Source organism: Adiantum capillus-veneris, chromosome 6 (genome assembly GCF_014529385.1).
Source record: "Adiantum capillus-veneris isolate H3 chromosome 6, ASM1452938v2, whole genome shotgun sequence".
Lineage (NCBI taxonomy): Eukaryota > Viridiplantae > Streptophyta > Polypodiopsida > Polypodiales > Pteridaceae > Adiantum > Adiantum capillus-veneris.
In genome coordinates this window covers 64,889,004-64,906,732 of record NC_140936.1, presented here as the reverse complement: position 1 = coordinate 64,906,732, position 17,729 = coordinate 64,889,004, and the positions used below count along the sequence as shown (strand labels likewise).

The 17,729-nt window shown below is 44.4% G+C and overlaps 1 protein-coding gene across 2 annotated transcripts in view; it reads left to right on the top strand.

Moving 5' to 3' along the window:
* Positions 1–2,643: 2,643 nt before the first annotated feature.
* The window catches only part of LOC147455625 (uncharacterized), a 92,859-nt gene continuing 77,773 nt past the window's right edge, over positions 2,644–17,729 (top strand). The window contains exons 1-2 of one of the 2 annotated variants that reach the window (XR_015188391.1): positions 2,644–2,832; positions 3,026–3,143. Coding sequence is in view for 1 of the 2 variants with exons in the window: in XM_086514361.1 (XP_086370487.1) it covers positions 2,825–2,832; positions 3,026–3,143 (126 nt within the window). In the remaining variant the exon portion in view is untranslated. The remainder of the gene's footprint in view (positions 2,833–3,025; positions 3,144–17,729) is intronic. The other variant, XM_086514361.1, reaches the window with a different exon arrangement.

The following is a 17,729-nucleotide window of genomic DNA, read 5'->3' as shown; positions in this document are numbered from 1 at the left end:
CTACTTACTTGTAAAGAGACATGAGTAACTCAAGCAGAACATGGATCTGGGCAACACTGCAAACGTTCAAGCATTATCTTATATGGACTAGATATGTTTACTGGTGATCTTTACGCTTAAAATTCAAGTGAGATGACCTTCAAGATTTTATGCATGCCTTCCAACTTACCTTGTTAGAAACATGCCCAATCTAGTGGCGTGCATCACTTAGAAAACACAAAGATTCATAAAATATGGTTATGTGCTACCACCTCTTAGCACATGCCATGGAGCGCCACAATTTGGGGCCATTGCAGTCTGGGGGTAGAACTCCGCCATTTGGCAGGGTTGCATAAGGGGAGAACCTCCATGCCTACAAGGTAGCTTAGCAAAAAATAAGGTGATTGCCATCATGCCTTCTTGAGCACCGGGGCCTCACCTTTGCCAAACATGTGTAAGCACCCATCCCACACCATCAATTTCCTCCCACCAAGACCCTGAGCATGCATCAATGAAGCTATTATCGCTCTTCAACACTGCAAACATTCCAAAGTTATACAACATTGCACAAAAGCTTGCATCCAAGTGAATGTTCTGTGATGTCAAGATGTAAAATGTTATGTGATGTCAGGATGTAAAATGCATTGTCAAGATTCCCCTTACCCTCCCTTGCATGATGTGTAGTCATACATCCCATGCTAGCAACCTACTGATGGCAAAGATTCATTGGGTATGTTCTCAAATACCAAGAGCCTATGGTGCCCCTTTGCGCAAAACCTTTAAGGTGAAGCAACTAACATGATTCACAGTTCCAAGGGATTCTACCTTGGCTCTTAAGTCCTCAATGCAGTCCTCCTTAGTCTCTTCATGGCCAAAAAACTTTACGAGAATCACCACCACCTAGCCTATTTCAAGTGAAGTTAGAAGTTGTAGTATATAAGTATGTATCTCTAAATATTGATGTTGTCAAGATCCCGCTCTTCATTTCTTTAGAAAGAAGTTTCTTCTTCTTGAGGAGTAATACTAGAGGATGCCCCTACAACCTAGTATTGTATAGAATGTCATGCAAGGGTTATGGATTTCCTTTAATCCCATCATGCAACATTTATCAATAGGGCAATGTTGTCTGATTTCACAAGCGCGGTGAATCTCTTGGCACTTTGCGCCAATCTAACACCTCCTTTGGCACTCTGCATATCTTCAATATTCTTCAACCGTCTTTCATCATGAATTCTTAGGCTATAACACATATAAAGTTAGCTATGGACCTTGTCAACGTCCTATTGATGAAAAATACTCTTCTCTTTCTTTGAGCTCATTGGTAGATCTGCATCTAAGCAATTACCTAGGGCAAGCCTACAACTTATACAAGAATTGCCAAGGGTTTCAAAGGATTTGAGGATGTCCAAGTAACCTTTACGAGCTTTGCCTCTAAATTTAACCTGCCTTAGACTCTTGTACAACAACATTTATTCAACCCAGTGGTACGTAGCTACATGAGCGGCCTGCACATTGTTGCCAACAATGCAACCATTAACACAATCATCACCCTTTCCCACCCTTTGAGGCCACAATTGTACTTTCTTGTCTTTTTAAATAGAATTTCAGTTTTGCTAAAAAAAACACAATCAACACCACCATGGTCGTGTATGCACGCGCGCGCGCGTGTGTGTGTGTGTGTGTGTGTGAGAGAGAGAGAGAGAGAGAGAGCCATTATCTTTGCACCATCACCCAAATTGGACTAGCGTGGCGACCTCTCAGGAGTCAACATAGCCAAAAGTACTATTGCTCCGTAGTGTAGTGTGTGGCCCACCTTCAACTCTAAGTTGTATGGCATCACTTCGTAGGTAGCCTTCCCATGTGCCTAAAGGTGCCTTTTCTGTGGCTAGCTTGCCGACCTCGAAGGTCCTTTGAAGTGAAGAACACGGCCCCATACCTCCCACTTTGACCGGTTGTAGCCAACCTCAATAGCCTGACATCAAGTCCCTCTCTCATGCGTGGAGTGAAATCGCTTTGGCTGAGTCTTTCAACGCACGAGTCAACAAGCAGTCACCGGTCTCGGAGGTGGGAGATCCTTCTAGAGCCACCCCCAAACCAAATGCACTGTTTGTTTCATTCGTGAATGGAGCGGGCCTATGGGCTTGGCTCTTTAAGGGGTCTAGGGTAAAGGGGCCAATAAAAAACCACCCCCCAAAGAAAGGACAATGACACCCCCAATAATAATACAAAGCTGAACCAACTTTGTGCAATTCAAAAGAATGCTCAACGTTCATTTTATTTGAAATGCAACCTTTTCATTGGGCAATGGATGACTTTAACCCTTGTTGGCACCCATGTCTTTCTTTTGGGGTTGGTGTGTCTTCTTTTTCACACCCATTTTTGTTACACAGGAATGCATAAATGGATTTATAACTTTCGGCTCCGATCATCAAAAAAGTTGAGATCAATTTTTTCGTAAAGCTCTCGACAAAGCGAATCAAATGAGCTACTGACTGGTTATAATTGGGCTTGGAGATCGAAGATCTAGGCTCCCTCTCTTAGGTGGCCTTAAGTGGGGGGTTTTACCCTACGGTCTAAGAGTCTGAACACGCATGCAATCTCCCTTTGTTAGATCCAGGCCGTCCAAGTGTAGGGCGTGAATGAAAGTACGCCTAGCCTACGCGAAGGACAACATTTGAACAAACCGCGAAGACTGCGTTGGCCATTTTCACCTTGCGTTTCACCTTGCGCACCGCAGCGTTTCTCAGCAAACGGAATAACGATCTTTGCAGGGGATGCAGTCCATACATGGCTTAGACTTCTTTTAGTCCTCCGTCAGCAGAAAACTGCTCTGAGGATCAGGAACATGAAAGTGTAAGACATCTCTTCCTTGCTTAAAGACATCAAATTTCAATATGATGTTCTTGAAAAAAAATTTCGATCAGAACTTTCTTATTTTCATGTCTACATTTTGAGCTTATGGCTTCAAGTTTGAGAGCATTAAGTCAATTTTTGGCTTTGCAGTATTCTTAAACTCAAACGCGTTTCTTTGTTTGAATGATGGCAGTAAAGAAGCAAACTCAGGGCTTTTGAGTAACTTTGAAGTGTTGGATTTGCTAAGATCTTGGGGAGCCAGTCAAGAAGATCTTACTGCATTTGGGACAGTTACACCCTCTGAGTGCAAGGTGAGTCATTATCGAGATGAGGTGCATTCGAATAACGCTCTTAGTTTCTTCATGGTAGAATTTAATTACTATGCTCATATAGCAAAGTTGTTCACATTCGACGTATGGGGCAACTTGTACGTTCTGTCTTGTACCACAGAGTAGTACGTTTTGTTCAGGGCTCGTTGACAGTTTTTAGGTCAACGTTGGGGTCTCTATTGATGGGCCTAAATGACCATTTTTTAATGTTGCAGGCTGCTTTTTTGGTCACGTTGAACTCTAGCCCTTTTAGCCCTTTATATTAGTAAGCTCTGTTCCATTGTGTTTATTCTTTAAAGACTCGACTCTCGGCTAAAATAACAGGACCCTATAACATTGTAAAAAGCACATTAAAAAAAAACACACTTGAAAATGACAGCCTGTAAAAGCCGAAGATTAGGGCTGAAGAGCTTGAGAGAAAGACTTCAAAGCTAACTTGAGAGGGACTTCCACAAAGATCTTGAGAGCTCGGATGTCATGGATAAGAACCGAGTGAAGTGACTTTGTATAGACCATAGAGTATAAGGCTTAAAGATTATTTCCATTCTTAAAAAATTATAAGTTGAAGGTTTTCAATCGTTAAGACAAATCATTATATCAAAAAGATTGGCTAGTTCCATGTCTAGAAAGTGTCTGAAGTCCATGAGTATGGTTATATGGAACAGACAACTTCAAGCGGTATGAGCTGGTTCCTCATAAGCAATATGGTTTAGTCAAGTGCACTTGCTTAAAGACTCTTATGAATTTTATCTAATCACACCCTCATTTGTCCTTTTCAAACTATTTGGGCTATTTGCAAGCACACCAAGTGAAACCGGCCGGTAGACTCGCCAAAGGGTGGTAGACTTTAGCTCTTACCCGATCTTTACATTGTTAAACTGTACGACTGAGAGGAACTTCACGAATAAGCCTGTGACTGGAAATTGCACTTCAAACAAAACACGGCCTAGGAGCTAGAATGCTTCCAAGCAGACAGTGACACCGCGTTGGCCCCAAAGGTTGGCACCCCTCTCGGTATCCCTTTCTTCAATCAAAACTTTGGAGAAAACTTGTAAGTTCCAACGAGCTATTCGACTTTTATCGGACTGGAAATATTAGGGATCAAAAGGGGTCAAAACCCTAAATCTGCAAAAATACACAGCAGGCTGTAATATACTGTTTCAGGCTCTGTTTCGCATGCTTGTATTTATTTTACTTATTTGTCAAAGTCTAGGTAGGGCAATTCACTGAGGATGCTATATAAGCAACCCTCAGCCCCCATTGTATATCATCATTTTCATTGCCAAGGTTGGTTGGTTCAGTAGTCTCTCTCTCTCTCTCTCTCTCTCTCTCTCTCTCTCTCTCTCTCTCTCCCCCCCCCCCCCCCCCCCCCCCCCCCCTTGGTGCCTATGCTTGTTGCTTCCGCATTGTCGACTTTGACATGGTATTAGAGCATAGTGCTCCATGACCTTGGACGAGCAAGACGGCTCGGAGAGAAGATCACCCGTGAAGAGAAGAAATGCTCCCCCTCTGCTGGCGGCGTCCATTCCCTCTACTGGCGGTGTTTTTCATTCCCCTCCCTCCTCAAGCAGCGTTCTAGAACGCTAGGGAACACCACTACCGTATCACCCTTTGCTTCTTCCCGTGGAGCGCCACTGAGTTATGCTGTCACCAGCATTTTGAATGTAGGCGTTTGCAAGCATAATCACAGTCGGCACCGGCTTCCCCCCTGCTGCATGTATTGAAACGTCGGCAGGAACACGCAGACCCCTCAAGGCGGCGCCGATGTGAGCCCCTTGCCCTGTCTCTTACGTTTTAAAACGCCCACCACGGCGTCGACCTTCTCCTCCAACTCAGTGGCTCACCCTCTGCTAGCGTTCTGAAATGCGCAACGAGTGGCAGTGACGTGCGTGTGGAGAACAATGACAAGACCCCCCCTTCTTTGCTTACAGTGCTAATGTCACAAACTAGTGATGTGGCAGGCCTCTGGACACACACAACCCCTGAAATGCACCGACAAGTTGATGTGGCAGCAAGCCAGCAGGAAAAGCTCTAGAAAATGCGTTGACATGTTGACGTGGCACGTTGTATGGATCGCCGCAATTTCCGCTAACATGCTGACGTGGCAGTGTATGGATTTCCGGAAATTACACTGGCTGATTTTGGCAGCTTTTGGATTACAGTTGCTTTTGAGATTAAGAAGCTTTTGAGTTTGAGATTTTGGGGCTCTGCTTTTGGGCATCCCTCGTAAGAATAAATAAGTTTGTTGGGCCCTCATTACTCAGAGCATCTGGACGCAGAGTCTGAGTGTGAGTGCTCGTAGTCTCCCTTGTACTTTGCACACAAATTAATATAAAGAAAGGGGCGCCAGTCTTTGGGGCCAATACTTCTGGGCACGGAACTATGCCTGGCTGTGTTGTCTTTTGTGAACTGTTCTAGAGTGAATCTCTGCTGTGTCGCGGTCGAATCTAGACTTGGGGTGTCCTAGTTTGTTACAGTGGTATCAGAGCATAGAAAGATTCTTCTTCTACGGAGGATCCGATCCTCTTTGCAGCACACAGACTTTCGTGAAAGAATCTTCGTGTCCCGACCCCGAACTTATTAGCCATTCCCACCCTTCATACATCGTGCATTGGGCGCGCTCCCGTCTTCATCTCTCTGTCTTACAGGGCATAAAGCCATAAAGAATCCCAGATTACACATGGGTTCTCGTGAAGAATCTGACAGAAATGACACCTCTCAGTGGGAAGGCAAAGAAAAGTTGAAAATTTGGCGCGGGAACTGAAGAAAAGAATGAAGATTTGGGCAATTTTTTCTTTTGGACAAGTTTGCCAAAACGGGGTACAAACGTCAACTGTAGATAGGCATATATGTGAAGAGATTGATTAAGTACTCTAGGGACTCGAGATTGGCATATGTGTGAACAGATTGATTAAGTACTCAAAGGACCCGAGATTGGCGAGACACCTGAAGAATTACCGGATTGATAAGATTTACTCTAGATGTAGGTGCAACGGAATGAATGTTTGATATTTGCTCAAGATGAGTGCTCTGAACTGTGCTCAAGGGTTCCTTTTACTTACGGAAGGGAGAGCCTTCTGTTCCTTCAGTGAGAGTGCAATGGACACTGTGAATGGAAATACATGAGATTGAGAGATAGAGAAGAGAATACGACACCAGAGACGTAAAACCCTCCTCCAAGGGCCCCACTCTCGATGGCGAGAGTGGTCTACTATTGATCACACAATCTCTACAATGCTTGGACTTGTCGACGCTGTCGGCGACGATGAGGACAACGACGAGACAGCTGAAAACTGAAATCGCTAAGGGCTGAAATTTGCAAATCTTTATCTGCTGAATTCTGACTCTATGTCGGTGACGATGTCGATGGCGACGATGCGACGACGACGCGCTGAAAACGCAGATGCTGAAATCTGCGTTTTTCGGGTTGAATCTGTAAACCTTGCGGAATTTGACCGTGCGGCGAGGATCTGCTGCGGGAAGGTGAGATATGCGAGGTTCGGGGGTTCTTCTGCGAGTGCTAAAGGCTGAAAACTGAAAACATTGGTGGTTCTTGATGTTCCGTCGCGGTGAATTTGCAAAACTCCGGGGCTGATTTGCAAACCAAAAACGCTAGGGCTGATTTGAAGTCTTCTGCAAAAACGCTAGGGCTCTTGCTGGTTCTGCTGTTGCCGAATGTCTTGCAAATGCAAAATGCTAGGCTGATCTGTGGTTCTACTATCGCCAAGAATCTGCAAGTGCAAAAATGCTGGCTGATCTGGTGCAAAAACGCTAGGCCTTCTGTTGAGAGAAAACGCTAGCCTGCTGGGGGTCCTGCTGAGAAGGTGCTTGTTGAACTGAGTTCCTGCTCCCTCCTCTGCCAAAAAGTGCTAGCGCTAGGTTTTTATTTCTACAAACTTGGCAAAATTGCCCTACCTACTTTCCAACAAAAGTCACTTAAAAATAATAAGTGAAAAATGTCAAAAATAGGGAAAATAGGTCTATGCACTGTAAAAATGCTATTGATTGGATCTGATTGGAATCTGATGGTCATGCTACGTACAACCAGAGGATATGCATCTAATCTAAGTGTCTGGACATGCACGGTCTGCGAACAGACTCACAAAAGTGCGAGATCACTCCCTATTCTAGACTTGACTTGACTGAATGAACCTTGATCATGTTGTAGCTTGTCCACGGACACAGGGTTGGATGTGTCACGTGACATCCCCTCCTTTTCAAAGTGAGGTACTGGTACCGAACTGTATGGCGTCGAGGGAGATCGCCAATAGCATCCGAAATCCTGGAAGAGACTCTTCGTCGGCCCACTCTGATGTGGGTCGTGCGGTACTTGAACTTCATAAAGGCCTGCAACGCTTGCTTCTTTGGGCCGCGCCGAAAGCGACACAAAGTCTTCTGAGTCTCCTTCAATGCTTCCACTTCTTCTATGGGCGTAGGTCCACCTTCAAGAATCTCCGAAGTTGAAAATTCCTGCAACCACTTCCAACACAAAAACATGAACATACCTATTGGGCACTGACGACGTTAGTGGGGATGTCGTGGTATTTAGTCAATACTATGCATGATGGAGCTGATGGTTATATTGTCTTGTGGGTGACTACCATGGGTCTATACCTTGCACTTTCCTTTAAGGGTGAGTCTGGGCTCATCCTGGATTCATCTAGGTACATATATACCTATTGCATGTAAGGTGACTAGAAAATCTCGTCTACCTAAAAGACTGTGCATGCAATGTAGATGAACAAATAGACGGAGTGCCAAACCGTTCACCACATACACACAAACAATGATAGTGAATCTTTCTCTTCTGATCTAAATCAATCAACTGTGGCAATTCACAACGGAAATGCCCATGCTTGGTGCTCATTCTTTCTTGTGCTCTTTCTACAATTGTGTCGTGCCAAGGAAGAGACATGGAATGTGCCTTCCTTGAATGCATGCTTTTCAGCTTTTCATGAATAATCCGCATACATCCGTGCTCATTCATGAGTGAAACGTGCTCAACGTACGATATGTCATGCCTAGGAAAAGGGATCACATAAAGACGTTGACTGAAATACAGGAAACGATCACGAATGAAACACTCGATCAATGCGTGCTGACTTATCATGCGAACACATAATACTTCCTGTGAGGGTTCTTTGGACATAGGCTCGAGAGCCAAGATCGGTTCATCGTGTTTGATTGAATCTTCCTGTGGGGATTCTGTGGACCTCGGCTCGAGAGCCAAGATCGGTTCTTTGTGATTGATCGAATCTGCAATGAGGTTAGCTTCACTAGAGAAAGTATCAACTAACACATCATCCTTGTGAACAATCACATCATCTTCATGCAAATCATCATGCTCGTGAGAAATCACATCGTGATCATCATGCTTGTCATTGTCATCTAAATCATCATGCTCATCATTATCATTCAAATCATCATGCTCATCATTATCATTCAAATCTTGTGTGTCATGCTTTGGAGAAGAAGAGACTGAGAGAGTCTCCTTTTCCCGAATCTCTTCCATCTGTGCTTGAACTTGAGAAAAGAGTCGCAACATCTCTTTCATGTGTCGGTCGTTCATTGCTTGTCTTGCTTTGTTCTCGCGATCAAATGTTGCTTGTCTTTCTTTGTTCTCGCGATCAAATTCTGCTTCTCTTTCTTTGTTCTCGCGATCCGATTCGTCTTGTCTTACTTTGGCTTCCAAGCGCGCTTGCTCGCACTCATGCGCTATGGCTGCCATTCTTTCTTCGTATTCATGATTTGCGGCTGCCATTCTTTCTTCTCGTTCTAACTTCCTTGCTTCGCGTTCTAACTTCCTTTCCTTAAACAACTGCTTCAACTCCTCCATAGGAGTTAGTGCAATCCTTGGTGTAGATGGGGAAGGGGAAGGGTCGGAAAAACCTCCTGGAGGGGAAAATTCTTCTTCGCCTCTCTCATGCTCACCACCTCCAAGCGAAGTATCCATTCCGCTTTGAGTGACGACCATCCACTAAAGTCTTGGGTTCTTGTGGTCTTGGGTTCTTAAGTTCACGAGGAACTTGGGTTCTTGGGGGTCTTGGTTCTTGGATTCTTGAGTTCTTGAGGTTCTTGTGGTTCTTCTTTCGCTTGCAATCTGTGTTAGAGAAGGATCTTCTCTTCACCCGAGTTCTGCTCTTTTCCGCGGGTGCACCCCTTGGCTGCCTTGCGCTCACACCAAGGTTGCTTTTTCCCACCTCACGTTGATTGGCCGGCCGCTAAGTGCACGGTCCGCTCTCAATGAGTGAAAAGAGGCACAAGGGGAGACTGGACAAGCCCTTCTTTCTTGGGATTCCTGTCACTCTTCAAAAACACGATTAGGAATCGACACGTCCAAGTGAACTTGGGTTCGTGCGACCTCAACAAACAAAAAAATCAAATTATGTGGTTCTTGTGGTTCTTTCCTTGAGTGATAGAGAACACTGCCAAAGCTCTGATACCAATGTAAGGTGCAGCGGAATGAATGTTTGATCTTTGCTCAAGATGAGTGCTCCGAACTGTGCTCAAGGGTTCCGTTTACTTACGGAAGGGAGAGCCTTCGGTTCCTTTAGTGAGAGAGTGCAATGGACACAAACAAAGTGAATGGACACTATGAATGGAAGTACATGAGACTAAGAGATAGAGAAGAGACACCAAAGACGTTGTAAAACCCTCCTCCAAGGGCCCCACTCTCGATGGTGAGAGTGGTCTACTATTGATTGCACAATCTCTACAATGCTTGGACTTGCCGACAATGAGACGGCTGAAAATTGAAATCGCTAAGGGCTGAAATCTGCAAATCTTTATATGCTGAATTCTGACTCTATGTAGGTGACGATGTCGATGGCGACGATGCGACGACGACGCACTGAAAATGCAGATGTTGAAATCTGCGTTTTTCGGGTTGAAACTGTAAACGTTGCGGAATCTGACCGTGCGGCGAGGATCTGGTGTGGGAAGGTGAGTTCTGCGAGGTTCGGGGGTTCTTCTGTAAGTTCTAAAGGCTGAAAACTGAAAACGCTGGTGGTTCTTGATGTTCCGTCACGGTGAATCTGCAAACCAAAAACGCTAGGGCTGATTTGAAGTCTTCTTGCAAAAACGCTAGGGCTCTTGCTGGTTATGCTGTTGCCGAATGTCTTGCAAATGCAAAATGCTAGGCTGATCTGTGGTTCTACTATCGCCGGGAATCTACAAGTGCAAGAACGCTGGCTGATCTGGTGCAAAAACGCTAGGCCTTCTGTTGAGAGAAAACGCTAGCTTGCTGGGGATCCTGCTGAGAAGGTGCCTGTTGAACTGAGTTCCTGCTGCCTCTTCTGCCAGAAAGTGCTAGCGCTAGGTTTTTATTTATACAAACTTAGCAAAATTGCCCTACCTACTTTCCAACAAAAGTCACTTAAAAATAATAAGTGAAAAATGTCAAAAATAGGGAAAATAGGCCTATGCACTGAAAAAATGCTACTGATGGGATCTGATTGGAATTTGATAGTCATGCTGCGTGCAACCAAAGGATATGCATCTAATCTAAGTGTCTAAACATGCACGGTCTGCGAACAGACTCACATATGCACTGAAAAAATGCTACTGATGGGATCTGATTGGAATTTGATAGTCATGCTGCGTGCAACCAAAGGATATGCATCTAATCTAAGTGTCTAAACATGCACGGTCTGCGAACAGACTCACAAAAGTGCCAGATCACTTCCTATTCTAGACTTGACTTGACTGACTGAACCCTGATCATGTTGTAGCTTGTCCATTGGCACATAGGGTTGGATGTGTCACGTGACACGAGATGGCATGTAGCCATTGTTTCTCCTCTCAGGTAGGGAGGAAAGCCGAAAGGACAGACGAGTGTAGAGAAGCTGTCACAAGCTTGGGCACCCCAAGTCAAGAATTTGTCGGGACACGAAAGAGAGAATCACTTAAAAATACTCCACAACTTTAAAATCGCAGTTCAATTTGGTCGACACGGCCCGACGTAGTTCCGTGCCCAGAGAGATTGGCCCCAAAGACTGGCGTCCCTTTCTGTATTTCTTTTATATTAATTTGAGCAAAGTACAACTCCCGAAGGGTCCTCTGCTCTCAGACTCCGCGTCGAAATGCCTGAAGAGTGAGGCCCTTAGGGCTCTTTTATTCTTACAAGAGATGCCAAAAGCAGAGCCCCAAAAGCAATTAAACTCAAAAGCAAATAATCCCTAAAACAATTTGTTTCAAAAGCAATTGATCCCAAAAATCTGCCCAGAAAAAGCATTAGCGCAATTTTCGAAAATCCGTAACAACAACCACGTTAGCATGTCAGCGCGATATGTGAGATCCGTACTGTCGTCCGTACAGTTTCTGCCACGTGAGCACCTGTCCGTACTGCCACGTCAGCATATCTGCTTGTACAGTTTTTGCAAGCGGGTGGTCATGCCACGTCACCACGTCACCATTTTGTGACATACCCTCCCCTTGAAAGGATTGTAATCACCCTTGATTACGCCTGCAAAATAGACATAGACCATAAATTATCTTAGTAGACACTGACTGTTAGTACCGACGCACTAAACACGACACATCTAGCACATGTACAAAGACAACAGACACATCACTACACATGACATCACAGAACATCACATGACAATCAATCACAGAAACATTCATTCCCAATCTCAGACAATGACTGCCAGCAACGTATTTAGTGACCACATCTAGATCCATTCTGGACGTCATTGATGTCTGGTTAACTAATCCCATATTGCGATCATGTTTATAGAGATTTTTTTTTTCCACTCAAGCACTGTCGTGTGCAAGTAGTCATTCGCCTCAAGCACTATCGTGTGTGAGAATCATTTCTGGGGATCCCAATCCATCACTAAGTTTATACTGAACAAAGTGGTCCAATCATTCATTTCATTGAATCAGTCATGATTCAGGATTCGTTATCAGGTTCATTTAGGAGCTGTCATTGCTCCATTTCATTCTTAGTTCTGCTCTTTTTATATTCTTTCATAAAACATTAGGTTTATTCAAAATTTTAAATCATCTTCCAAAAAGTCTTGTTTTTTAAATTTATAAAGCAAAATAATGCTAATTCAAAAATCTGTTCTGGAATGATATCTCCTCGTCTTGCCGTTCTTTCAATCTGTCAGTCATCCTAATTCTTGTGGCCTTTTGGGGCACCGTGTAGCGATATGTCCTTGTTCTCCACATTCAAAACACTTTCCTGCTTTGAAATATTCATCTCTTTGGTCTTGTGTGAGAGAAGGTCGTCTATCTCTTCGTCGATTGTTCTTGCTATGACTTGTTGAAAATTCATCTGATGGGTAAGTCAATTTACCCGAATGTATGGCAAATCCCCACTTCGCGTGTCCCATCAACTTTTGTATAGACTTGGACTTCCTTTCGAGGCAGTAGTCTCGAATTTCTTTGGGAAGCCCACAACAAAATCGTTCAATCTGCTTCTTAAAACTGATCTTCTTAAAGGATGAAACAGGTAGAAAAATTTTCTAGAATCTTTCACAGTAAGAATCCAAAGATTCTGTCTTGACCATCCGAACATGGTTCCATTCAATAATCACGTCTCATTCGTATTCTTGTGTGAGCCATGAAGAAATAAAGAGTTTCTTAAATTTCAACCACTTTGTCGGGGCTTATTTCCTTAACAACAGAGTGGACCACCATGTCTGTGCATTGCCTTTTGAGAAAGGATGCCGCCCGTTTGATCTTGGAGTGCTTTGTATAGCGGCCTCCATGCCTTCAGAAAATGCTATGTCAAACTTGGGAGCATCTCGAAACCCTGAAAGGTGCTCAAACTTTACTACCTGTCCTCCCTCTTTGAATTCTTTGGGCTTTTTGCCCTTGTCATCGAGGAAATCATATTGATTGGCTTTGTAAAAATGCTTTCTTTTTGCATAAAACATGTGATCTTTCCGTCGTGTCTTGCCCTTCCTGCATCACTCGAGTCAGAAGAAGATGAGGTGTCTGAGCTGTCAGAAGACGAGGACGAACTAGGGAATCCTTCAAAGCATACACGCTTCTTCTGCTTTCTTGCGTTTTCAAAAGTGGATTTTTGACCCAAGTAATCCGGGAAACTAGTTCCCTTGTTACGTTGCTTCAATTGCTTTTCTGACGGCTTCTTCGTGTCCAGAAGCTGATTGATTTGGGCATGGACCGGATCATGGAGTTCTTCTTCAGTAAACATTCTTGGAGTAGGAGGCTTCTTGATCGCTGGTTTGATTGGTGGCTTGGTGGTTTTTTGCCATTGAGTATGTACTTCAACGATGGATTGCTGAGACAAAAAATTTGCAAATTTTGGGTCCTTCGCAATTTTAATCATCTGCTTCATGGCCTCGTCAACCAGTTGTCGATGTTCCATCTCTTCAACCTCGAACTGAGTAGGCCGAGGTGGGCCATACTCTTCCTTTGTTTGCTCATGGGAATCTTCTTCGTGATCTCCTCCCGCATTAGCAGATGCAAAAGAAGGCGACTGGTCTTTGTTGGAATCCATAGGGATTCTTTATGGCTTTGTGCTCTGTAAGACAGAGCGATGAAGACGGGAGCGCGCTCGATGCGCGATGTATGAAGGGTGAAAGTCGCTAATAAGTCCGGAGTCGAGACCCGAAGATCCCAAATATACCTCAAATAATAATTTCCAAGAGTGCCTTGTTTGCAATTTGATAGGACCGATATGCTTCGGGAAAAGCACATGTCTGATGCTTTGATGCCACTGTCACAAGCTTGGGCACCCCAAGTCAAGAATCTGTCACGACACGAGAGAGAGAATCACTTAAAATACTTCACAACGTAAAATCACAATTCAATTTGGTCGACACGGCCCGGTGTAGTTCCGGGCCAAGAGAGATTGGCCCCTATGACTGGCGCCCCTTTCGGTATTTCTTTTATATTAATCTTTGAGCAAAGTACAACTCCCGAAGGGTCCTCTGCTCTCAGACTTTGCGTCCAGATGCCTGCCCTTAGGGCTCTTTTATTCTTACAAGGGATGCCAAAAGCAGAGCCCGAAAAGCAATTAAACTCAAAAGCAAATAATCCCTAAAGCAATTTGTTCCAAAAGCAACTGATCCCAAAAATCTGCCCCGAAAAAGCATCAACACAATTTGCAGAAATCCGTACAACAGCCACGTCAGCATGTCAGCGCGATATGCGGAGATCCGTATTGCTGTCCTGTCAGTTTCTGCCACGACAACACCTGTAAAGTATTGCCACGTGAGCACCTGTCCGTACTGCCAAGTCAGCATATCTGCTCGTACAGTTTCTGCCCGCGGGTGGTCATGCCATGTCACCATTTTGTGACAGAAGTGGAACCTGTACACGCAGAAAGGGATGGACGAGAACTCAAAGGACCACCAAAAGATAAACTTGAGAGTTACAGAGCAGCAGTCGAGTGCGGAAGAACATGAAAGATGAAAGCAGAAGTGGTACCACATTGAGTGGGGCCCGAACTGAATCAGATGAACGAAAGTACAAGACTTTGCTGCCCTTGGGGCAAAGTGAAAGATCAGGAAGCCCTCATTTTTCTTTGATGGAGGAGCCAAGGCCAACTTCTTGAATTGCCGGCTCGACTTGGAATTACACCCGACAGGTGGAGGCAGTTCTAGCGGCACCCGGACGGGATGTTGCCATTAGACCGATCATTGGCAAACGTCATTTGCAATGTCAGGGGTATTTAGGGCACGAGGACTTCTACGTAATGCCCTTAGGAAGGTTGTGATGTCCTCCTCGAAATCCCTTGGTACCACAAGAACAACGCCGTGCTTGACTATCAGGCCGAGAAAGCGAGTTCGACAAATGAAGGGCAAAGAGATTGTACTTGATGAAATTTAGTTTCTTTACTCAGATTTGAATGATGATTAAAGGTCGAATATGTTTGACCTCGATAAAGAATGACAAGATTTTTTGCAATAGGGGCTGATTGTTTCTCTGAAGGCGTACAAAGCGAGTTACCTCCTTTACGTCGTGAAGATCACATGATTGATTCGTGGTAGTACACCAAACTGGCCACCTTATAGAATTAGCCGAGGCCAAGATAAAGAAACAATGAACCGGAAGAGATTTCCACATTACGAGGATCGATGATATACTCGACAAACTTCATAATTCTACTTATTGAATTGATATAAAGAGTGATTACCATCAGATGTCTATTGCTCTCGGAGACGTCTACAAGATAGCTTTCAAGACGACCTTTTGGATTTTCATAGAATACCATTTATTTGTGGGTTTTCCAGACACTTAGGAAGCATATATTGCTTATAAATGTGAAAAAAAAGAGCAAGTTTTTTCTTGCGTGAGATGCATTTCTTGAGACACATCGTCTCAGTAGAAAGGGTACAATTAGACTCGGCCATATGCCATTTGACGTGGCCTTCTCTGGAGAGTGGCTCTCAGAACATTCCAGGGAGCGACAGGCGGCATATTACTTCAAAAGAACGGTGCGGATGGATGTCATCACGACTTGGCATCACTTGAAAATGACTAAGAAAGATACATTGGATGACTACTGCCAGAGATTTTGGGATACTTGTTTGCCAGCGTCTTCGTTTCGGAAGATTACTTTGAAAGACCAGATTGAGCGGTTTTGCTGTGGTTTGCTAAAGAGATTCAAGACTATGCTTTAAACCAGAAGTTTGGCTCCATTCAGAGACTTATGGGACATGATGTCACGTGACACATCCAACCCTATGTGTCCGTGGACAAGCTACACCATAACAGGGTTTCCGTCAGTCTAGTGAGTCTAGATTAGAAGTGATCAGGCACTTTGTGAGTCTATTCGTAGACCGTGCATGCCCAGTCACTTAGTATAGATGCATATCCTCTGGTTGCACACAGCATGATCATCAGTATTCCCATCAGAATCCATTAGAATCAGTTAGGGGATTTTTCCAGTGCATTTAACCTATTTTACCTATTTTTGACATTTTTCACTTATTAATTTAAGTGACTTTCCAACAAAAGTAGGTAGGGCAAATTGGGTAAGAAAATATATAAGCAAACCAAGGTTAGCCCTAAACAGCAAATGAGCAAGGAGAACAGCAGGCTTCGGCGACAGGTTCCCCCTCTCTCAGCAAGACTCGCCGAGATTCCCTTGGCGTTTTCCCTCACCCAAGACCTAGCGTTTTGCACCATTGCCAGCAGACCACCTTTGCCTTGGCGTTTTCAGCAAATGCTTGACCGCAGTACTCCCCTTTGCACATAGCGTTTTCATCATCATCAGAAGGCTGCAATTACCTAGCGTTTTCAGCCTTGACCAGCAGCACCAAACCCCAGCGTTTTCAGCATCAGATGGCATTAGATAGGCAGCGTTTTCAGCCCTCAAAAACAGCAGCACATCAGCGTTTTTATCAGGCTACTGCAGCGTTTTTCAGCAGCATAAAAACAGCCTCGAAATCAGTGTTTCAACTTGCAGCAGATCAGCCTTGAGCGTTTTTGGACAGCAGTCAGAAGATTGCAGATTTCAGCCCTTAGGTCAGTGTCGCCATTCCTGTCGTCGTCACCGACATAGCCTCGAGTTGCATCAGTCCATGCATCATCATTGTACCCATTTGTGCAATCAATCATAGACCACTCTCGCCTACGAGAGTGGGGCCTTCGGAGGAGGGTTTTACGTCTCTGGTGTCTTATCTCTCTTCTCTCTATCTCTCAGTCTCATACACTTGCACGCACAGTGTCCACTCACTTTGTTCGTGATCATAGCACTCTCCATTAAGAACGGAATGCTCTCCCTTCCATAAGAACTAAAAGAAACCTTGAGCAAATATGGATCACTCATCTTGAGAAAGTACAACATTCATTCTGCTGCACCTTACACATGACTAAGCAACAATTTGGAATGCATGCCGGCTCATTGACTTATGCGAAGGGCAGGATAGTATCCACCTCAAAAAGGCAAAAGTCTGCCAGTGAAGAGAATGAATCAAGGGAACTAGATGATAGCTCATCACAAGATTCTGGAGAATAAGAGGGTTCCGACGAACAAAGGGAACCAGATGCAAGTTCATCAAAGAAAGCAGAATCAGATGATAGTGCGTCTTAGGGTTCCGATGATTGACTCTGACATGCCAATGGATAGGAGAAGCGAAAGACGCTACCCGCAGGTCACAGGGCACAAGGAAAGAAAGGATAACGGGAATCAGAAAGGATAAAGGGAATCAGCTGGTAGATCAAAACATTCCCTAGACACAGGATAAGATTGAGACTATTCCCAATTGGCCAAATTGGAAGAAAGTTCATGAAGTTGGAAGCTTCTTCAGCTTGTGTTCTTACTATTGGCGGTTCATTTGAAAGTTTGCAGAGGTAGCTTCCCCCTTGCACATTCCGACACAGAAAGGAGTCCCTTTCTTGTGGGGACCCACAGAGGTGACTGCCTGTCAGACACTGAAAGAGAAATTGACTACTGGAGCAGTGTTGGCTTTGCCGGACTTGCAAAAGCCATTCGAAGTATATTGTGATGCTTGTGGTCGTAGTCTGGGTACGGTCTTAATGCAAGAAGGCCATGTGATTGCCTATGAAAGCCGATTGTTTTCAAGGCCAGAATTGACATCATAGATTTATGAGAAAGAGCTTTTGGCATTGATCCATGCTCTTACT